At 43.7% G+C, this 23,779-nt stretch overlaps 1 protein-coding gene across 1 annotated transcript in view; it reads left to right on the top strand.

The window, feature by feature from the left end:
- The window catches only part of PMFBP1 (polyamine modulated factor 1 binding protein 1), a 42,730-nt gene that overhangs the window by 18,250 nt on the left and 701 nt on the right, over positions 1-23,779 (top strand). Inside the window, exons 6-20 of the mRNA XM_069456502.1 lie at positions 1,262-1,432; positions 2,452-2,562; positions 4,699-4,825; positions 4,914-5,071; positions 6,458-6,698; positions 8,746-8,935; positions 9,098-9,251; positions 9,845-10,012; positions 10,291-10,428; positions 16,148-16,312; positions 16,835-17,002; positions 20,600-20,767; positions 21,588-21,691; positions 22,230-22,304; positions 23,462-23,700. Coding sequence (XP_069312603.1) covers positions 1,262-1,432; positions 2,452-2,562; positions 4,699-4,825; positions 4,914-5,071; positions 6,458-6,698; positions 8,746-8,935; positions 9,098-9,251; positions 9,845-10,012; positions 10,291-10,428; positions 16,148-16,312; positions 16,835-17,002; positions 20,600-20,767; positions 21,588-21,691; positions 22,230-22,304; positions 23,462-23,700 — 2,377 coding nt within the window. The remainder of the gene's footprint in view (positions 1-1,261; positions 1,433-2,451; positions 2,563-4,698; positions 4,826-4,913; positions 5,072-6,457; positions 6,699-8,745; positions 8,936-9,097; positions 9,252-9,844; positions 10,013-10,290; positions 10,429-16,147; positions 16,313-16,834; positions 17,003-20,599; positions 20,768-21,587; positions 21,692-22,229; positions 22,305-23,461; positions 23,701-23,779) is intronic.

Raw genomic sequence — 23,779 nt, forward strand, 5'->3', positions numbered from 1 at the left:
GACTTTCTTACAGCTTACTCATGGGTAGCTTTCATGCTCAGTGCACAGGAACTATTTCTAACTTTACCCAAAAAAGCCCGGTTGGGGAGACAATTAGAACTCTTTGCTTTTTTTTACTATGTGCATCAGTTCTCCCAATTATTAGTGCAGACCAATGTGAGGGCAGTAATCTTCATGCATGATTTCAGAGGACATAGGGGACAGGCATTTAAAGAAAAAAAACAAAAGACATAGTTCTAAAAAACACTGTTTTGATACTGTTGATGAGAGTATCAAGTGGTACAATTTCCTTGAAGGACAATTGTACAATATTTACCCAAGTTTTAAATATAGCCTAGTAGTCCTACTTCTGTGAATTTACTCTACACATATACCAGAATAGGTACTCAAAGATTTACATGTAAAAGTATTCATTTCAGCTTCAGTTCAGAAAAAAACCTAGAAACAACCTATATTTCCATCAGTAGAAAACTGGATAAACACATTTAAAAGCAATTTAAAAGAACAAGATGGAAGCACATATACTAACATAGATAAATCTCTAAGACATCTTGTTGAGTAAAAAAAAAAAATCTATTTTTAGGGTTTAAAAAGGCAACATAATCTATGTTGTACAGGTTCATTTATGTTTTGTAAATATAATATAAAGTTCTAGAAGGATAGGCACAGATTTTCATTTCTGAAATGAAGAGAGAGTATAAGATTAGAGGGTGAGAGTCAAAGAAAAACTTAGATTGGCCTATAATGTTGCAATGTTTTAGAAGGATAATACAGACATGATTACTTGTGTAATTTGAAATTAATTTTAAAAGAGGAATAAGATAGTTCAACAAGTAACAATATGGAAAATAAATAAACTGTCATGTGAGAACACAATATTTAGAATAGTGTGTAGAAGACTCTCATTTGTGTGAGGAAAAAAGTGGGGGTTATATGCATATACACAAATATGCATAAAATATCTCTGGAAGGATACCCAAAAAATCGGTAGCAGGAGCTGTCAAGGAGGAGGGATCTGAGTCATAGAGAGTTAGGATGGAGGAAAACTTAACTTTTCAGTGTATCCTCTTGTGAACTGTTTGGACTTTTTACCATGTGTATGCATTAGTTAATATTTTTTCTCTTGCTAAGGAAACTATAATTCCCATAGATGAACATATACTTTTAGAATATAGGTCTAGAGATTTTCCATGCTCATGGAATTCTGAAGTTAACTCACAAATTATAAATAAGAGCAACCTTTTATTTTTAAATATCCCAGGAGCCTGAGAACAAGGGTGATCATTCAAAGGTACGTATATACACTTCTTCCTGCATGATTCAAGAGCATCAGGAGACCCTGAAACGACTCTCTGAAGTCTGGCAAAAGGTCTCTGAACAGGATGATCTAATCCAGGAACTTCGAAATAAGCTAGCCTGCAGTAACGCTTTGGTAAGTGCCTTCTTCTAGAACGTTTTTCTGAGACACCTACAATAAAGCCACGAGGAAAGAAAGGAGGGAGAATAGTCACCTAAATTAATCTCTTTCACCAAGACTCCTCAGTTGTCTGATACATACTTGCCCCACCTTTGTTCATACTCCCCAAGGTGTGCATCTCCCGAGCCACATTAAGTTCAGGATTCTAAAGAGCCTTAAAATCTTTCACACAACCACCTAATTTCCCATCAGTAGGGAGATGGTTGAAGAGATTAAGAGAAATGACCAAGGAGATAATCCATACCATGAAATACTATGCATCCAGTAAAAAGGACTAAACAAATGTGTAAGAGCTATATGGAAGAAGGATTATGACGTATTGTTGAGATGAAGTTGCAGAATCCTGTGTATAATTCGGTCCCACTTTCGCTTTTTAGAATCTCTGATGATAATGTTAAGTACAGAATGTAAATTTTCAATAGTGTCCTCCCTCCCCCAGTGGAAGTGAAAGAGGAGAGAATAAGTGAAGAGGAAGTTTTTACTTATTTTCCGTGCTTGGGTTTTGTTTAAATTATTTTCACCCAATTCAAAAAAGCATAAAATTGAAACAAAAATTTCATGGTTTTTTTAACTTTCTAGACAAAAGTACACACACCCCCACTGCATAAGAAACTTCCTTCTTTAATTCTCAAACTTTGAATCCTGTCCTCTGATAGATTAGAGACGTCCCTCCATCAAAGCCTCTGAAGAACCTTCCTCTGCCTCGTAAAGGGGACCACACAGAGGTTCAGGGGAGAGTCCAAAATGTGCCCATTGATGAACTTGAGACAAATCAGTCTTTATGCCTTAAAGAACCTTGATACGAGATTGAGAGCATAATTCCTTCTCCCTACCAAGCCCACAGGAAGTGCATGATGAATTACACAATTCTGCAACAAACTTATGCTGCAGAAAGCAACGGTCTGCAGTAATCGTAACAGCAATAAGCACATTACATTGATCATTCAGCATAACTGACCTACGCTCATTTGCAGGTTCTGGACCGTGAAGAGACTTTGATAAAATTACGAACAGACTTTGCTTCGTATAAAGCTACCCATAGACATCCTCCCAGCTCCTCAGACGATTGTGAAGACATCAAAAAGGTGGGAAAATTTGCTTATTTGTGCCTGGTGGGATCAGGCTGAGCTGAGTGTGATTCTGGGTTTTCCTCTTTATTTTTTATTTTTATATTATAGTTTGTATTTTATTTTATATTTGTGTGGCCTTGGTGGGCCCTGCCACAAGGATACTGTGTATAATGTATGCCAAGCCCCAAAGACTGAGGCAGCTTAGGCTGTGGAATTGCACCTCTTACCCCACTGACAGCAGTACACCCAAACAAGGCAGTACACCTAAAACAAGTCCTTTTGAACAAGATTCAAAAGGACTATCCAGCCTTCAGGCATCTGGCTGGAGTTCAAAAGTAGCAAATTCAGGAAAGATTATTAATCCAAATTCGTTCCTTTTTTAAAAATTGTGTTTGTAAAATTCAAAACATTATCAAAAGTTCATTCTAATAATGAAAAGCAATTAAACCATGTAAACATATAGCAAGATTTGATGAACCAATAGTCCAAACTCAGCCAGATGTCCTCCTAGGTGAGGTCCTGTCTTAAATCAGTGGTGCTGGAACTTGAGGTACATGGCAAAGCCAGCCATGTGAGACCATGCTGTGGGCAGGTGACAGCATGCCTGCACACCCCAAGGTGGGATGCTGAAATGTGGGTGGCGGGTAGCAGAGAGAGGAAACAACATGGGTAAGCTCCCCAAGGGGTCCTCTAGCAAGGGAGGAGAAGACTCTTCTCTTTCTAGGACTTTCCAGTGCCGGAAAGTTGGATGAATGAGGGATCGATATTGAACTTTGTAGTTTCTCCTTGGATATCTGTCAATACTTATTTTAAAGGTCAGTTCCATGTTGTTCACACCCTGACCTACAGCAAAATCTTATAGCACTCCATTTTTTTTGAAATGATACAGACTTCCCCAGGAAACCAAATACGCCTTCCCCCACCATTTTATATTTCCTATCCAAAGCCTTCATGCTCCCTGGAGGTTCTACCAGGAATGAGAATGATCCATGTCAGTTCCTTCCAGCAGTCCTCTCCTCCCCTCAGCTGTCACGGCACAGTGTGGGCCTTGGAGTCCCTGCAGTGCCCACTTGGGTCCTACGGTGACTGCCCTGGATGTCTCCAGCTGCCACCTCCTGGCTCCATGCTGTGGCCCTCCCTCCTGGCAACTCTGAAGTCACACAAATGACTCTTCCTGGCATCCCTGATGCCCAGGCAACTAACTGTTCTTCCTCAGCCATGTGTTCCTGCCTTCTCTTGGTTAGAAGAGCATTCCCCTCTCCTTCAGGGTAGAAACCAAAGTTCTTGCAGACGGACTGCAAGCCCCACATGATGTGACCACCCACTAACTCCCTCACCTCGTCTCCTGCTGTCCCCATTGCTCGCTCTGTTCTAACCACACTGGCCTCCTCTGTGTGGTTAACCACAGGGCCTTGTCTGTGGCCAGTCCCTCTGCCTGCAAAGCTCTTCCCTCAGATACCTACACCATGGCTCACTCCCTCACCTCCAGTAAGTCCCTGTTCAGAGGCCACCTTCTCAGGGAGGCCAACCCCTCCTCCTACTTAAAATTGCAACACCCCTACCCCAAGCACCCCCATTCCCCTTTGCTTTTCAGTTTCCCCTCTAGTGCGTATCAACTCTTAGCATTTTCTACAACTCACTACTTCTTATGCTCTTGATCTCACCCTACTAGAAGATCAGCTCCACAAGGCAGGGATTGGTGCCTGTATCCTCTGCTCCACTGTCCCTAGCACCTTGGGACAGTGCCAGGCACACAGTAGATGCTGTCCCAGGGAGGAAGTAGTGGCTTCTTTTGTGCACATTCTGTGTGAGCGTGAGAAGTCTGCCGTACCCTTTTATTTACTATTCTTGTGTTTCTTAAAAAATGTTTTAAATCAAGATGTAATCGACAAACCATAAAATTCACCATTGGCTTTTACTGTATTCACAAGATTGGGCAACCGTCACCACTATCTAATTCCAGAACATTTTTGTCTCCCCAGAAGAAACCCAGTACCCAATAGCAGTCACTCCCTGCAGCTCTCCCCCACCTCCAGCAACCACTGCTCTACCTTCTGCCTCCACCTCCTGCCCTGTTCTGGACATGGGGCACTGTAGAAAGCATTCTCCCCCCACGTCCTCCTCCTGCCCTGCTCTTCTTCCCTCTGCCAGATACTGAAGCACTTGCAGGAGCAGAAGGACAGCCAGTGCCTGCACGTGGAGGAGTACCAGAACCTGGTGAAGGACCTGCGCATGGAGCTGGAGGCCGTGTCGGAACAGAAGAAAAACATCATGAAGGGTAACCCGGGGCTGTGGGCTGCAGCCGGGGAGGCAGGAGGAAGCCGTGCCCTCCTCTGAGGGAGCCGCACTGTCTCATCCCGCTGCAGACATGATGAAGCTGGAGCTGGACCTGCACGGGCTGCGAGAGGAGACGTCTGCCCACGTAGAGAGGAAGGATAAGGAGGCTGCCATCCTGCAATGCCGGCTGCAGGAGCAGCAGCTGCAGTTCACCGAGATCCAGAAGCTCTCTTTGAAGAAAGACAAGGTAAGGTGAGGAACCCTCTGGTCGGGAGCTGCCAGCAGGGCAGATGTGAGGCCGTGCCCTGGCACAGACTGGATCTGCCTTTTTCTATCCACCGCGATTGCTTTGGAGGCCTCAGCACACGCACAATGAGACTGTGGGCTCCTCCGGCCCAGACACAATTCTGAGCACTTCTTTGGTGTTTCTCATAGCACATAATAAATGAGTCTGATTATGCAGACTCTGTAAGAAAGGTTCTTCCCTAGCCCTGCAAGGTAGCAGGAGAGTTGGGAGCCCACTTGCATTGTTCTCTTCCACTATTTTTATGCTCAATAGTGGAAGGAAATGCTGTAAAATAATATGTAGCCTTATTGAGAATTTCAAGTGAATTTCACTGCTTAAAAATTATGATTATCTTATGAATATGTAAATCAGGCAGTTTAAAAATATTAACAGAGCTATGCCCTGGAAGATCTGTAGTTGCCAACATAAATCAAGTTCCTGGAAAAGCCTAGAAATGGAACCAAGAACAGAAAGGTTGTGAAACCAATGCAAGCTTTTGTAGTCAGTACTATTCCAACTCTGAACTTTTATCAGAGCTATTAAAAATATCCAGCTGATTCACTGGCTAGTCATTAAAACCTTCTGTTTCAAGATATGGAAGAGATAGAGCCACCAGTCCAAACAGAGGCATTTGGACAGATGATAAGGAGTCTGGATAAACAGCTTCGAGGCATTCCCATATTCTTTCAACAAATATTTGTGAGCATTTAACAATATGCTAAGCACTGTTCTAGGCACTGAAAATACAACAAAAGTGCAACTTCCCTACTGTCATGGAGCTTGCATTCTAGCATGGGAAAACAGTAAACAAATAGCAAAATTAAAACATAATACTGATACATTCATGACAGGTACTGATAAATCCCTAAAACAGCTTGGTGGCTATTTTACATAGGGTGGTCAGGGAAGACCTCTCTGAGATGGTGACATTTGGGCAGAGATTTGAATGAAGTGAGGAAGCAACCCAGACAAAGTTCTTGAAGAATACTGCAGGCAGAGGGCATTGCAACTGCAAAGGCCCTAAGGCGGGAGTCTGCTTGGATTGTTCCAGGGGATCAGCTTAGGCAGAGAGGGGTGGGAGTGGCCAGAGGCGAGGCCAGACCGTGGGCATCCCAGGAGGTGGTTCTAAGGACTTTGGCCTTTTTCTAAGTGATACGGAGGCCGGTGGAGGGATTTAGGAGAGGCATAAAAAGGTTGACTTGTGCTTTTAAAGACCCCCTCTCAGGACTGCATGGAGGCTAGCCTGAGGGGAGCAGGGCTGGAGGCAGGGAGTGCAGGTGGGAGGCTATTGCAATGTCCAGGCAGGGGATGCCGGTGGCTTAGACAAGGCCACTTTGTTCTCCTCAGCTGCTCCAAGAGAAAGACGAAATGCTGCACGAGCTAGAGAAGAAACTGACGCAGGTTCAGAACTGCCTCCTGAGAAAGGAGAAAGAGCTGGAGAAGCAGCAGCGCATGATGACAGACCTCGAAATGACCGTCAAGGAGTCTAAGCAGGACAAGTCCAAGGTGGAGTGTGGGGCCCTGCGGGCTGAGGTTCAGAAGCTGAAGGAAAGTCTCGAAGAGGCCAAACAGCAGCAGAGGCTGGCCGGTGAGGCCCCAGCAGGCGCTGTCCCCACCACACTCCCCCCGGAGCTAGAGCAGCCGCCGTCACTCTCCACATGGCCACTTCCCCTGCCCCCCTCCAGTGTCTCACTTCTGCATCTCAGGGTGGTAACCATCGCCCTCTTGCACTCCTGCACTGCCCCGCAAGCTCACCTCCTCTCTGGAGCTTCCACACATAGCCTGGGAAAGTGAACTACTGAGCCCCACCACCCGCCATTCTCTCAGTCTCACATGGACTCCTGTCCCTTCCTGGCCCCAGGGAGGCAGATTCTGTTCTTTGCTGCTTTGCACCCCATTCCTCTCTGTCTCCTCCAAGACCTTTGTCACACAATCCACCTCTCCCTTCCCTGGTTTTCAACTCTCTCTCTCTTTCTGCCTCCAAACACGTTCTCTTCTGCACAGCTTGCCCTGTGATTGTGTCCCTGCCCGTCTATGGAGACTGCTTTCTCAGAGATCACCGATAACTTCTTGCCTTGGGTACAAGGGTTCTTTGGAGGTGATGAAAATGTTCTGGAATTAGATATTGGTGATGGTGGTAACAACTTTATAAGTATAAAACCCCACTGAACTGTGTACTTTTAAAGAGGTAAAATTTATCTTCTATGAGTTATTTATCAATTGAAAAGAAAACCCAAAGCTTGGCTTCCTTCCTCACCCTCTTTTATTGCTGCGTTCCCTGACGCTGTTAGCCACCCATACCCCAAACCTCATTTCTCAGCTTTGGAGACACGATGAGTCCCTCATTCCTCCACAGATCTCACCATCGTTTTCTTTCCTCTGTCCTGCTCTGACTTCAGCTGTTAGTCCCCTAAGACTCCACCTTTTCTCCTCTTCCTCTATCCACATTCTTTGGTGAGGTCCCCTCCTCTTCGTAGCTACTTTTCTCTGCAGGAGACTCCAAAGAGCCCCAGAGCTGACTGTGCAGCTGTGGTCAGTCTTGTCTTTAGAGACTAACTCCTCTTGGGCAACCCACCTTCTCTTATTCCACACTTCTAAAACTGAAACTATTCTCTTCCCTATTTAAAAAAAAAAAAAATCATCCTCCTCCTCATTCTTCCAAGGTGTGTTGTTATTTTCATAGAGGCACCATCTTTCTTCTGGTATCCCAGGTTAGAAAACTTGGAAAAGGGAATGAGAGGAGAGTGAGGTTTAAAGTAGAAACAAGAGTAGAAACCATAGGCTGTGAGAGCATATTTGGTGTGAAGCAACCCCAATGAACAATTTATTTGGGGTACTATCCCCTTATACCCAGTGGAGGCAAGGGCATGGGCTAAAGGATATTTCTGGAAGTCTTTCTCCATTCTAATGCTTTCCATTTTTCCTGAAACACTTTTCTTTTTGTCAGGTCCCTGCTCAAGAACACACTCTATCAAGTCTAAACATTTCTCTCAGGCTTTCAAAGTCCTCTGAAACCCACTCTAATCCACCCCCATACTCAACTCTCTCGTGCACCATTCCTCCCACTTCCCTTTCCAATCACATGGGTGGAGGATAGGTCTCTCCTCCATTCCCTTCACCATGCATTTGTTCTAACAGTCCCCCCACCTGGAACTGCCTTCCACCTGCTTCTTCTAAGGCCCAGCTCAACTTCTGTTCCTCCACAAGTCCATCTCCAAGTGCTCTACCCGACACTGATCTCTCTTCCTGAGCTCATAGTCGGTGCGAATTTAACATGGCACCGTTCTCAATAGCAGGTGAGCTGGTTACAGCTCTCTTGTCAGACTCTAAACTCCATGAGGGTCGGGATTTGTCTCTAATGACCGTAAGAGTCACACAGGAGATACTGAGCAATTTCCATCAATCTGTTTAATTTTAATCCAGAAAGAGTCCACAGCTGAGGGGTAGGTGAAGACAGATAATTTAATAGAGCTCCTTACGACTGATAATGAAATGGAGAGAAATAAGGACAGGTTGGGAATTGAAGTAGGCCACAAAATGGGCGAACAGACTCTGCAACCAGGCTGATGTGAGAGTCTGGTCTTTACACATCCTCCCTTCTTACACGGATGTGCCCCGTCCCCTGGCTTCCACAGCTCAGCAAGTAGCCCAATATAAAGATGAGGCCATGCTGGCAGAGAAGAACCTGGAGGATGCCCAGAGGAAACTGCAGCATTGCATTTTCCAGGACAAGCAGAAGGCAGACACCATCCAGGAACTGCAGAAAGAAATTCAGAAGCTGCAGAAGGAGTCCTCGATGGCTGAAGAGGAAAAAGCATTGTCCAGGTACTTCAAACTCACCTCCAGAGGGGTGAGCCAGCCAGAACCTCCCTTGTGAGCCAGCCAGAACCAGGAGTGGGACAGCAAGGACTCCCTGTGGGGCCAGCTCCACAATCCATCAACACAGGCACTGAAGTCCATCTTCCTCTTTATGTCATTTTGCTTTAGGAAACGGATAGAGGAGTTGTCATCAGAACTCTCGGAGGCCCTGAGGAAGCTTGAAAATTCAGACAAGGAAAAGAAGCAGCTTCAGAAGACAGCAGCTGAGCAGGATGTGAAAATAAATGAACTGCTAGATCATATCAAAAAAATCCAGCACCAGGTAGGAAGGGCAAGTAGGCAGACAGCTCAAGTGTTTGCTCTGCTTAAGATGAAATATATTAAACATATTGGTGGACAATGTCATCACTAATCTATGCAAACTAGTTGTCTAGTATTTGTGTTAGGATACTAAGCCAGCTACTCTGCACCAGTTTCTGTGACCAATAATAAGTATTTTCAGGGTTAAGCTTAAAAGTAATCAAAAGACAATGTTGTTCTTTCTAGGACTCAAAAGCTATTCTTGTCAGTCAATTTAAAGTCTTTGATATCTGAATTATTCTTTTTGTGCTTTTCTGAGATTTTTTTAAAACTTTATTCAAAGAAGTTTTTACGTGGAAAGATTTGATGAGTATGTAGGAGAGAAGGCCAATGCTGTGAGAATTAGATCTATAAATAAAATAAATTGGTATATCTAACTGAACAAGGAAAAATATTACAAACATCAGAAGAAAATTTTTTATTGCATATGCTATATAATTAAGGAATTGTCCTCATGTTTATTTCAGCCTTCCCTGTGTGCAATTGTCTGGATTATTTTTCCCCAGATATAGTGTAGTCTAAGACTGTCTTCCAGCCCACTCTTTATTTTCTCAGCACAAGGAGCTATCCTGCCTCAAAACCAAGTTGGAAGAGGAGCTTCAGGATGAAAAAAAGTTACTGGAGGAGAAACGGGAACAATTGAAAAAGAGCAAAGAACAGGAGAAGTTGCTGGAGGAAGAACTTGAAGCTTTGCGACAGGAAACAAAAAAGAAAGAAAAGTCGGTGAGAAGGAAAATCTGGGAAGAGTCAGGGTTATGAGTCCAGGGCCAGATGTGAATGAAGCTAGGTGAGCCTCGAGGAAGGCAGAGGCCTGGGTGCTCAGACCTCAGGAAAGAAGGGAGGGAAGGCAGCAAGGGCCAGTGAGGAGGAAAGTGAGAAGGCCCAGGACACCGTGGGGTGGAGCAGGGAGCTGCTGTGGGTGCAGGAAGGAGGAGTGGAGATTTTATAGTAGTCTCAGGTTAACACCTCTTTCCTGGGCTTTATTCCTTGATGGGGAACAGTGGAAGGAGAATACAAGAAAGCTGGAGGACGAAAATGAGAATGTCCGAGCAGAGTTAATGCATTGTTCTACACAACTGGAAACCACTCTCAGCAAATACAGTGCCAGTCAGCAAGTCGTCCAAGAGCTGAATAAAGAGGTCAGTAGATAGGAACTCCATGAAGGTGAGGAACTTGAACCCTGTGACCCTTAACCAGAAATCTATACCTATCCCTCCTCCACCACAGAAATGCGACTGACTGCTCAGCCAACTGTGCATTCTGTGGTATCTGCAGCCCCCCTTCTTTCCGTAAAGCGGGATAACCCTTTAGCACCTGGTTGCTAAGCCAAAGAAATGTGTCTTCTATATGTGGAAGGTTTTATTTTATAGCTGGTGGAGTCTCCAAACTATTTGGGCATTGGCATCAAGTCTTACGATGTTGCCCTTTAGACCAGAGTTAACTGAATTCCATTTTGGGGGCAATTTGCTAGGGAACACTTCCAAAACTTGTCACGAAGCACACAAAGGGGACAGGAGGGGACACAGTTATGTTTCATTACACAAATGAAAAGACAGAAAGGAGTAAATGGCCTGGCACACATGCTAGGCACTATGCTTGAATTTAGTCATCATTTATTTATTGCCTACCTAAGCTCTTCACATTTCTGCCACCTGCTTTACTCCCAACAAGACATGCATCAGAGATGAAAGAAAGGCTGAGGCCCAAAGTCGCTGACCAGTAAGTGATGAGATGAAGCAGTGTTGAACCTGAACCATCAGCTCTAACACCTATTCCCTTGCTCCTTGTTCATGAGCAGTGACACTTCCCTCAACTAAATACAGTCCCTCTTTCTGGGCAAGAAAAACGATAGCACCTTGGTAGATGGTCTCTTGGGTTACAAAGGAAAGACCAAGCAGCAATTATTCTATCATAATATTTTTTTTAAATCTTAAAATGGTAAGTCTATTATAAATGTAAGAATTGCACTGCCCAATAGAACTTTCTGTGATGATGGAAGAGTTGTATGTCTGAGCTGCCAATACTCCAGCCACTAGCCACGTGTGGCCATTGAGTGCTTGGAATATGGCTTAGTATAACTGGGGAGCTGAATTTATAATTTTAATTAACATTAACTAATTTTGAGTTTATTTAAATGTAAATAGCCTCATTCAGCTAGTGGCTACCGTATTATATAGCACAGGTCTAAGATACTGATGTTTCTGGAGTTTTGTCTTCCAGTGACATAAATCTCACCTTTAATATGATCCAGAGTTGAGGTCTGAGTCACTCAGATCCCTAAGGAACCTTCCTGAATATAAGGGATTCTGCCTAAGTATTTAATATAGGCTTCTTGTCATGTTTTCCAAAAGAAAGATGACATGTACATGTGGAAGTAAAAGCATTAACTTCTGAATTCCTTTAATGGGAATCAAAAAGCTAGAGGGATTTTTTTGTGTGTGTGAGCATATTCAACTTTTTAAAAGCATATCCCACATGTGATAAACTTACTGAATTAATTGAAACAGTCATTAGAAAGAGGCTTAGTTTTGCTTTCTAGAATGCCCTTCCTTTATTCAATATTCCATATTTTAATTTTTAATTTCCCATTTGAAATCAAGGCAATATATCTTGAGATCTTTTCCATCTCTTTGATTCTAGAATATTTTCCCACTATATTTTATAATTAATTATTGTAGATAACAAGAAAGTGCTTTTTTTTTTTTTGGTGGGGGGACAGGGTCTTGCTATGTTGCCCTGGCTGGTCTCAAACTCTTGGGCTCAAGCAATGCTCTTGCCTCAGCCTCCCAAGTAGATAGGACTACAGGTGCACACTACCATGCCCAGATCATTTATTTTTATTTCTTTTTAATATATTCATTCTGTATTTGGACATTTTATTGAACTCTTTTATAAGTTGTGATAGTTTTTTCGTTGCTTCTCATAGATTTTTAAAGTAGATGATTATATCATTTGCAAACAACAACAGTTTTCTAAATATTTATTTGCAATATTTATATTTATTTATATTTCTTGCCTTATTTCACTGGAAAGTACCTACAGTGTGATTTCCAACAACAGTAGTGTTCGCAGGCATCTTTTTCTTGCTCTTAACTTTAGTGGAATGTATCTATTTCAGTACGACGTTCCCCATAGGTTTCTTGTTGCTATCCTTTATCAAGTTTCTTCAATTCCTCAGTTGCTAAGAGTTTCATCAGCATGGATGTTGAATTTTATCAAATGCTTTTTTTTTTAAGGAAACCATTGATATGATTATATCATCTTTCTCCTTGAATCAATCAATAATGTGGTGAATAAAATTAATTGTGGAAGGGCAGAAATTTTAAAGTAATAATTTAAAATGTTTAATTAATTAATTAATCCTTGCATTTTTAGCATGAGTCCTGATTCTGCATCATGTATCATTCTTTTAATACAATACTTGGTACATTCTAAGAGGTGAAATAAGGCCAGTATGACTGAAATGTATTGATCAAGAGAGATATTGATATATTAGGTCATTAAATATGAAATGTCCAATATGGATTCAAAATTTTAGTTTATTATATCTCAAACAAGAAGCAGTACAATTAATCAAAATATGCACCTAAACTATCAATAGTTTTGCCATCTTAATGGTAGCGTATTTATGCCAGCAGCGAAGAAGCCTGGAGAGTGAGTGGTGATGAAATTGTGAAAGGTGTTTTCCACAGCTTCTTGAGAATTGAATAGTTTTCCTTGCAAGAAGTGGTCCAAAGCCTGTAAGAAGTGGTAGTCAGTTGGTGCAAGGTCTGGTGAGTATGGTGGATGACAGAGAGTTTCCAATTCTGGCCTCTGTAGTTTGAGCAGCATTGTTTGTGTGACATGTTGTCAAGTGTTGTCTTGCAAGAGGATCAGCCTGTCTCTATTGACCAATCTCAGCTGCTTAATTGCAAGCTTCCTCATTGTTTCATCGAATCGGTTGCAGTAGACATCGCTGTAATTGACTGACCAGGTTTCATGAAGCTATAGTGGATAATACCAGCACTGGACCACCAAACAGATACCATTAGCTTTTTTGATGAATATTTGGTTTTGGACTGTTTCAGCACTTCATCTTTATCCAACCATTTTGCTGAACACTTGGCAATTGTCAACAAGAATCCATTTTTCATCACACGTAACAATATGGTGTAGAAATGGTTCTCTTTTATGTCATGACAGCAAAGAAGGCAAGCTTCGAGACGATTTCTCTTCTGATGCTCACTTGTTTAATTCATGCAGAAACCATCTATCTATCCAGCTTCTTTATCATGCTGGTTTGTTTAAAATGGTCCAATGTTGGAATAGGAACCTCAAACTTCGCTAATTCACACGTAGGTTGAGATGGATTCGCTTCCACTACAGCTTTCAGCTCATCATTATACACCTTGGTCTCAGGTCATCCAGGTGGCTACTTTTCAAGATTAAAATCACCAAAATGGAACTTCTCAAACCATCAACATACCCAGCATTCATTAGCCACATCCTTCCCAAACACTTTGTTGGTATTTTGAGCTATCTATGCTGCATTGGTTCCACAATGGAACTCATATTCAGAAATAACACGAATTTTTGACTTATCATGGTTTCACAAAAATTTCTCTAAAAAAATTTGAAAGATAATCACAAGCCAAACCATGCCTTTGAAAGAATGAGGATGTACCTTCACAATAAAAATAAAACAAGACGTATCAAAGTGAAATGTGAAAGATATCAACTGTCAACTAAGTACTTAAGGAAATCTGACATTTCATACATAATAACCTAAAATAAAAATATGTACACATATTGAAATTAAAAAGATAAGCAGGGGCAGACATTGTGGCTTCTGTTAAGAAATTGGGGTTTTATTCAAAGAGCAATGGAAAGGCATTGATGGGAATTCTTTAAAGGAAGAGAGGAGACAGTTTGATCTAAGTTTTCAAAATATAACTTTGACTAATGTGTAGAAATAGATTGGAGAGAGGGGTAGGTGTGGAAGTGAGGAAACAAGTTTGGATGCTATTGCTGTCCAGGATAGCGTGGTGCCGGTGCAGAAGCAAGGAAACGAATTCAGCATTGTTTTGGCAGTAGAATTGACCAGTCAATCTGATGGAATGAATGTTGGAGAAGACAAGGAATCGAGGATGACTTAATGGAATCCACCTATCAAACCATCAAGACCTAATACTTTTAGCAGGGGAGAGAGTAGATCTTTTTGTAGAACTCCTTGATTCTGTAATTTACATATGTCTATATCTTTTAGTATCTTTCTCCAAGTTAAACCACTCATGTTAGAGAAATCTAAAATAAAGCTTCCATTTTTTCTGGAAGATAGTGATTTTTTTTTTTTTTTCACCATCCTTAGTTGTAGTATCTCACTTCCATGGTGACATTTCTCAGTTCAGCCACCACTTATCAAGCACTTACAGTGAATTGTCGTTTCTCCAATGACTCCCCTGGTTTACTGGGCAGACCCAGCCAACTCCATGTGTGTCAGAAATCCCCAGAAAAGATTCACTTCTATTTCCAGAAGACCAAATTATTTCATCTTTAGGAATAGCTTCACCAGCAGGGCATATAAAATATAGGGTCAGAAGTCTAATCTAACACTTTTCATCTCACTAATTTCCAGGGCCAATGATACTCAAAATTCCATTTGAAAGAGTAATAAACTTCAAGCACTGAGTAGTTATTGCAAATAAAGCAAGAAAACCCAAAAGAATGCATTTCTTTATGTATGGCCAAGTTAGGATGCAGGTGTACTATTAAATAGCATACCAGAGAACAAAAGGCAGACATATGAATTTCTAAGGTCTCCCTCCTGCTTCCAGACTTAGAAGCAGATCTCTGTCCTGTATTTAATATAGGAAGATGGCTAATTGCTCTTCATGTTCATGATAATAACTCACAGTCGTATCGTGACTCACACCTTACAAAGCCCTTTTTATATACATCATTCATTTGATCATCACAAAAACTCTGTAAAAGAAACAGTTGAAATTAGCCTAATTTGTAGAAGCAGAAACTGAGGCCAGAGAAATAAGTAAATGATAGAACCTGGACCTCAACCCTGATTTTCTTTTTTTTTTTTTTTTTTATTTCATCTTGTTATGGGGGATACAGAATTGCAGGTTACATACGTTGCTCCTGTACCGCCTTTCCCCCCAAGTCAGAGCTCCAGGCGTGTCTGTTCCCCAGGTCGTGCGCATTGCACCCATCATGTAGGTATATATCCCTCCCTTCCCCACCCCAACCCTGATTTTCTGACTACAATTCTCAACTCCCTTTTGACTATACCATGTATACTCACTACTAGAGGAAAACACAAATTTAAACACACTTCTACCAGAACTATGTGTTCAATTGATCCCTAACTCCAAACAAAGCAGTATTTCACTCACTCAAAACAAAAACATTATTTAGCATTTACTGAGCACCCTGAACTATAGTGATGGGGATACGGCAGTGAACAAAACACACAGTCCTGCTTTCATGGCCCGTCAAGTCTAGTGAATGATGTCAGGAACTAAGAGGCATAAAACATAGAGGAAACATTGTATCATGTCTACTAACCTAGAATTGGATTCCAGATCTTTATCAAAGGCTGCGGAGTCCGTGAAAGTGACTTCCGATATTCCTGGTACTTGCAGATGTGCTAACTAGAAGGTGAAATGTGGGTGGAAAGGTGCAGAAGGGCCTGGAAAGACAGTTCTACCTTTCACAACAGGGAGGTGAAGATGTGGGCATGATCACAGACTGCCCTGCAGGTTATTACAGGGAGAAGAGAGCCCAGCTCTTGTCCATTTCTTGTAGTCACAGAGAATGCCTGTGTGGCCGTGAGCTGGAGGCCTGACAGTGATGTTCTCCCCACTAAAGATAACCCTTCATAAGGAGTCCATACGGAATCTGGAGGCCCAGGTGGACAAGGCTCTGCAGAAGGAGAAGCACTGTCTCCAGACCATGGTCGCCAAAGAAACCTATGAAGCCTTGTCCCGGAAGTCAGTTGCCTGCCAAGATGACCTGGCACAAGCCCTCGAGAAGGTGAGGCCACACCCTCTCGTCTCCAGGGCTGTTTAGGGCAAAGAAATGTCAGGGTAGCATGAGAGGCGCAGGAGCCATCATCAGGGCTGCCTCAAACCCTTGCATGGGCTGAGATGTCTGTCCAGAGGAGGTCTGCTTCCCCTTAGTGAAGCTTTGGGGGGCCGGGGGGAAGATGAAGGCCAAATCTAACAAGTCTCTCTGTCCATGGGTAGCTCAGAAGCAAGGTTTTCCCAAAGCCTGGATTGTCAGGGAAGTTCATGCCCATCCTGTGCTAATTGTGCCTGGCTGATCAATTCATGTGACTGGAGAGAGAAGGAATGGGGGAGGAGTGGGGAGCAAAAGAGAGGTACAGAAAACCAACCACTGTCACTTCCCACCCCTCTCTGGGACACTAGGCAAGGTGATCGTATGTGCCACCCTGGGCAGAGGGCAGGGAGGGACTGGAACCCTTCTCCATTCAGGACTCACTAGCCAGGCCCAAAGGGGTCTGGGCCACTCTCATCCCTTTGTCTTTACCGAAAGCTCAATCATGCCACCTCGGAGACAAAGAACATGCAACGAAGCTTGACACAGACCCAAGAGAAGAAATGTCAGCTGGAAGACGAAATCATTGCTTATGAGGAGAGGATGAAAAAGCTCAATGTGGAATTAAAAAAACTGCAGGGCTTCCACCAGGAGAGCGAGATAGAGGTAAGGAGAAGCTAGAGGCTGGGGCTGCCTTCCTGAATCTGCAAGGTCACCTCTTGCATCCAGAATTATTTAGCACTCAGCCATTCCCTTATGCCAAGGGTGGGGAACATTGTCATGTTGGAAAACTGTATTAATTTAGATGTGATCAAATAAGGCTGCATTCAAGAAACTGCAATTAGTTTTACTTAAAAACGTACAGTAATTTGTAAAAATCTAACTATTAATACTCTGTACTTAATAATTTCAAAAAATGAAAATTATTTGTTAATTTTAAAGTTAACTAACTTTTTTTTTTTTTTTGAGTTAGAGTCTCTGTTACCCAGGCTAGAGTGCCATGGTGTCAGCCGAGCTCACAGCAACCTCAAACTCCTGGGCTCAAGTGATCCTCCTGCCTCAGCCTCCTGAGTAGCTGGGACTACAGGCGTGCACCATCACACCTGGCTAATTTTTTCTATTTTTTTGTAGAGACAGGGTTCTTGCTCTTGCTCAGGCTGGTCTCGAACTCCTGACTTTAAGTTATCCTCCCGCCTCGGCCTCCCATAGTGCTAGTATTACAGGAGTGAGCCTCTGCTCCTGGCCTAACTAACCGTTTAATGGCTTTGTTGCGTCTGCTTTTTGTTGGAAAGCATCTGAATATTTGGTTGTAGCTGGGAAGTCCACAGTTTCAGCTGACCCTCTAGATGGGTATCAGTCATTTGTGACCTTAAGGGAGTCTTGATTTGGGCTAGGTAGGAGAATGTAGATTCACAGCAATAAGTGGTTGAAAAGCAAGAAAGCATTTTTCAGGCATGTTGCTGAAGGCATGGGTATTCTACCGCATTTTTCTATATTTAAATTGGATCTTTCTTAGCATCAAACAATGAATTTAAAATGTCATCTACTGAGAGCTCCATCAATTCCACCTGTAGTTCTTTAAGTTCCGTGGTGATATCAACTAGGTGAGGCTGAAATGCTAATTCGAGTGTGATTTCATGATTCTCAGAGTCAGTGAAGCAACCTTTCATTGTGTTCTCCAATTAATAGGTCTATAACAGCTGCGTATTCTTCAGATGATTAGCGTATCAGCACCTAGTAAGTTTCCACCATAACACTGTTATCCTGCTCACCAGTAACCTTGCTAACTGGGGAAAATGTTCATCGGAAATTTCCTTTTGAAGAAAAAATGTTTTGAAAAAAGATAGAGATCATTTTTTTTCAAAATGCTTGAATTTTTTTTTTGCCACATATCATATAGAGACTTGGTTTTACCTTGCAAAGAAATATTCAAGTCATTTTGATGTGATATCACACAGAAATGCTGCATTCCTATAGAAATCTTCTTTCAATAATTCACATTGCTGATTCTCTTCTTCATAAAATTTATCTGTGAGAACAGAGATAAAATTTTGGCTAACACCTGTCGCTGGGATAGCCAACATCCTTTAGAATGATAAGGCAAATCCACAGTAAATATCTCATAGTTGAACTTTAGCATAATATGAAACTGACGATGCCATGTTGCATTTGTAGGAATATAGTTAATAATGCCAATAACTTGTTGCAAAGTGTCACTTATTAATAAAATAGTAGCTTTAGCACAGAGATTTTACTGATACAAGATGCAACGAAAAGAGAGCATCTGTATCTGTTAATACTTTTTTTTTCTTTTGTGCCTTAAACAATAACTATTTATTTCTCACAGGTCTGGAGGTTGGAAATCCAAGATGGGGTACCAGCACGGGCATGGTTGGGTTCTTGGTGAAGGCCGTCTTCCTGGTTTACAGATGGTTGTCTCCACGTTGTATTGTAGCCTCACATGGTGGAGAGACCAAAGAAACCTCTTTTCTATCACTTCTCATAAGGGCACTTTTTTTTTTAAGCTGTGCAATAAACCCTTCTTGTTTTCCTGTCATGGAAAGTGTACTGTCTGTACATACACTCACTAAATTTACCAAATTGAGTCCAACTTCACATTTATCTTGAAAGTTGTTGAAGATATCTCTTCCCTGTGTTCTGTTCACAAGAGTGCCCAAAGCAAGTAACTCTTCGTAGCAAAGAAAATCTTCTGTTATGACCTGAATGAAGTATAAAATCTGCACCATGTCAGTAGTGTCAGTTGATTCATCCAAAGCTATTGGATAATATATATCTTCCTTTTGAAGTATTGCATGAAGTTGTTCTGTTAAATTGAAGGCTAATTCATGCTGCCAGTCATGGTTCTTCTTGAAAGAGGCAGTTGTTTGTACTTTGAAACATAATCGAGGTCTAAGCATCCTACAACTTGGACAATGCATTCTTTCACAATTTCTACATCACTGAATGGCTTCCCTTTTCCCCCGAGTATATAAGCTACTTCATAAGTTGCTTCAGTGGCATTATTTCTAGGTCTTACTGCTGCTTGAAAAAATTGTCTTTGCTTTTCATCTTTTAATTTCTGTAATACATCCTTTCGTGCCTCTCCCTCTAATTTAAAATATTTGTGGTCCTTATGAGTGTTATAATGCTGATGAACATTGTCTTTAATGTTAATCTTGCAGTATCACAAAGCAAGCAATTCATCTTATCGTTAGCAGAAACAAGATAATATTGCAATTCCCAAGCCTCATTAAAAAGTCTGTTTTTGACTGGGCGTGGTGGCTCACTCCTGTAATCCTGGCACTCTGGGTGGCTGAGCGGGGAGGATCGCTGAAGCTCAGGAGTTTGAGACCAGCCTGAGCAAGAGCAAGACCCCATCTCTATTAAAAATAGGAAAAAAAAATTAGCCTGGCGTGGTGGCATGCTCCTGTAGTCCCAGCTACTCAGGAGGTTGAGGCAGGAGGATCCCTTGAGCCCAGGAGTTTGAGGCTGCAGGGAGCTATGATGACACCACTGCACTCTACCCGGGGTAACAGAGTGAGACTGTGTCTCAAAAAATAAAATCTGTTTTCTTCCTCCAGCATTCTCTTGGTCTTTTACACGATGGGCTTTAAGCAGACTGAATTAAAAAAATACTGTCAAGCTGTGTAACTATTCACAAATTCCACTTCAAACAGAAACAGTGCACTGTTGTCAAAAGCTGATAGCAAACTGGTGTACTGGACCCCGATAAACCCTCACCAGCCAGCCTTCTGTGGTAAAGGCACCAGTCAGGCGGGGGACGTTAGAGCTAAATTATGAGCGTAGCACCTGTCGCTTTAGCCCTCATTGCTTACTAATGTTCTAATTGTGCTGGTCAATCTGGGAGGATTATTTCACTGAAACTTATTTTATTCTTTGGTTTTTTTTTTAAATAAAAATACAAAAGATGAACAATTATGTATTAATAAAAAGAAAAGACTTTCTTCTGTAAAATTTGGATTCAGTCAAAAGGCCGAACTTAAGGACCTAGAAGGCCACGTGTGGCCTTGAAGCCGCAGGTTCCCCACCCCTGCCTTGGGCCAATGGGTTCCCTCCACTTTGTGGGCTCCCTGAACTTCAGGCAGAGGTGGCAAAGCTCAGGGCAGGGGTGCCCTCTGCTGGCTGCTGGGAATAACATACCCCCAGCAAGTCTCCCAAGGTGGGAAAGCAAGGACCTGTCACAGGTCCTTGGGGGTCGGGCAGGCCAGCTGGGCACCCCCCTCACTCTGAGCTCCTGTGCAGGTGCATGCCTTCGACAAGAAGCTAGAGGAGATGAGCTGCCAGGTGCTGCAGTGGCAGAAGCAGCACCAGAATGACCTCAAGATGCTGGCAGCTAAAGAGGAGCAGCTCAGGGAGTTCCAGGAGGAAATGGCCACCCTGAAAGAGAACCTCCTTGCAGATGAGAAGGAGGTGGGCACGCCTGGGCTTCTGGTCACTCCCTCTGGGTGCCTCCCAGCACATCCTGTGGCCACCCAGATGCCAGACAGTGATGGGGTAGAGGTGCCTGGGAGCAAGGAGAGGACATCCCCCATTCAGCACAGAGTAGGGCCTGCCTGGGTACTCTAGGGCCACAGCTGCTCTCTCAACCCACCTGTATTCCTGGGGCTTTGCTGATAGATATTGAGCAGAACAAAGGCCTCATTCCAGAGAAGAGACTGACAGGTACCTCAGCCACCCGTGACTTAGACAACCCACCGGGCAGTCCCACTCCAGAGTACATTCTGCCACTCTCAGCCACCCTGGACCCTACAGTAGAATTGGCTAAGTGACCTTTGGGGCATGTCCCAAGCCTGGCTCCCTGAGCACTGATGTTCATGGGAAGAGGCCACAGGACATCTTGGGGTAGCCACAGGGCCTTTGCTTGAATTAGAAAGAAGTCATCTTTTCCTCCAGATATTTTTCTTCCATGTGTTAGAAATTTGGCTTAACATACTGCCTTTTTAGAACAAAATACTTTCATGCTTTCAACCTGAAAATCATTATTTTAAGTACAAATTCACTGTGTCTCTGCTATAAATGGTGCCTCCTCAGAGAAGTCTCCTTTGTGTGAGATGCAACCTGCGTAGCTGGAGGTGGAGGTCCTGGTGTGGCAACACCAACTCTGGCCTCAGATTGGACAGCAGAGTTGAGCTTTCTTCCCCCAGGAAGAAAGAAGAGGCCTGACTAGGGAGGAGGGGGTGACAGGCTGGGCTCCCACCCCTTACTGTCTCGTTTTCTTCTTGTGCTGAAGCCGTGCTGCCTGCCCCAGCGGTGTGTGCCCAAAGACCCCTGCAGGATGCACCGAGACAATGACCAGATCATGACCAACATGGAGCAATGGGCAAAAGAGCAGAAGTGAGTAAGGAGAGGGGGAGGAAAGCAGGGTCCCCAGGCCTGGGCTGAGCTGAGGAGCCAAACAGGTGCCAAAGATTAGTCACACACACACAGGCCCTGCCCTCCTGGGAGACCAATCCAAGCTCAGCCCACATCCAAGACATGGGAATAAGACAGAGGAGGCTCAACCCTTCAGGCTGGTTTGGAAAGCCCTGCAGAATTAGAAACAGAGCAGCTCCGAGATGGAGAAATGCTTCGCTGGGGTTCAAATGTCCTCTTCCCATCCTGGGATCCAGCTTCACTGCCTGGACCCCTTGAACTCATTCCCTGCAACTCACCTGGGGAACACAAGGATTCTGCATAGGAGTTGAGTACAGAGTCCCCTTAATTGCCAGGTGCTAGGACAACGCCAGCTTTGGGGACAGGGTGATGCATGTGGGGTCTAGGACCCAGCAGAAGCCTTGCTGAGAACACCCAGTGCCCCGTTCAGCCAGCTGTGCCCTTGCTCACAGGAGACCGGGGAACTGGCCACTCTTCCCTCCCATGAATTTTATTACAGGATCGCTAATGAGAAACTAGGAAACAAGCTCCGTGAGCAGGTCAAATACATCGCCAAGCTGACTGGTGAAAAGGAGTAAGTCACCCAACACCACCCCGCTGCTTCTTGGGACCCAGTGGGAAGGGTCAGCAAGGAGCCAGGGGTGGCTATCATTTGATAGGTGCATCAGGCCCCCTAAAGTCATGGTACTTTGGAAAGATCCCCTGAGTCCTGAATCTGTGTCTACATGACCTTGGGCACATCACTTAACCTCTTTGGGCCTTAGTTCCCTCACCAGCATACACAGGGTGTTTAATAGTCTCTGTGCTCCTTCCTGCTGTCACTCACAATGATTCTCAGAGGTCAAGATGCTGAGAAGGGAACAGGCACTGAAAGTCAGGCTGGATTAGCTAGGGTAGGGGCTAAGCCGCAACAGAGATCCGGATGAAGGGACATGGAAGGAACGCTCTTCGTGGACTGTTCTGAGTGAGCAGCTCAGGTTGGTGGGTCCCTCTGTTCCACCTGGTCGTCTGGGGACCTGGGCTCCTTCTGCCTGTTGCTCCACCCTTCCCTGTGGTTTCGCTTCACCTGCACAGTCAAAGCTGGGTTGGCTGAGAGTGAGGAATGGGAGGAGCAGTATTTACAGTTTGAGAATAGAGGTGAAAGGTGAATGTCTAAAACTGAGATTTGGGAGGTGGTAAAGTCACAGGTCATGACAAACCTTAGGACAGTGCTTCCATACCGTTCATCAGGGAGCACTTAGAAAATGAACACATTTGTTTGGTACACTCGTGACAGCCTCCATAGCCTCTTCTGTAAAATGTTGATAACTCTCACCAGGTGAGAGTTTCCCAGGCCTGTCCGTGAGAACCCACGGATGTGTGAACACAGTTGTCCATAGCAGCTGGCTCCTCAAATCAAATTACTATCATCTGTCAAACCAGATCCTTCTATGAACCCCAACAGGCAGGTGAGGCTTGACTGTCTCCGTATTACAGATAAGAAAACAGGGCCACAGCTGACCAAGGCGGTCAGGAGTACTAGTTCTGGGTCCCCCCGGAGCCCAGGCCTGAGCGTCCTCTGCAGAATACACAAAGGCCTCCATTTCCACATCGTGTGCAAGGGGCCAGCTCCAAAAGGAACAGGGCGCCCGCACCCTTTTTCCTGTGATGCCTTTATCTGTCCTCTCCAGCAGGGAACCAAGCAGATCAAGAAGACCAAACACCCACCTGTCCTTCCTCTCCTTCCCATAGCCACCTCCACAACGTAATGGTCCACCTGCAGCAGGAAAACAAGAAGCTGAAGAACGAGATAGAGGAGAAGAAAATGAAAGCCGGGAGCACCCGGCCGTGCACCAAAGCCCTATGCCCGAGCAGAGCGGAGCCCGCACAGAAGGGGAAACTGTGCAGTCCACTGGGCTGGAAGGGGACATCCCAGGACACGGGCCAAAGAATGGACATCGCCAAGCTCATCGGGATGCCCCACTGCTCGGGTACATCTGCCATTTGTCCCATATGTCAGACGGGACATAAAAATCACAAAAAGTGTGATTTTTTTTTTTTTTTAAATCA

The sequence above is a fragment of the Eulemur rufifrons genome, chromosome 23 (assembly GCF_041146395.1).
Source record: "Eulemur rufifrons isolate Redbay chromosome 23, OSU_ERuf_1, whole genome shotgun sequence".
NCBI lineage: Eukaryota > Metazoa > Chordata > Mammalia > Primates > Lemuridae > Eulemur > Eulemur rufifrons.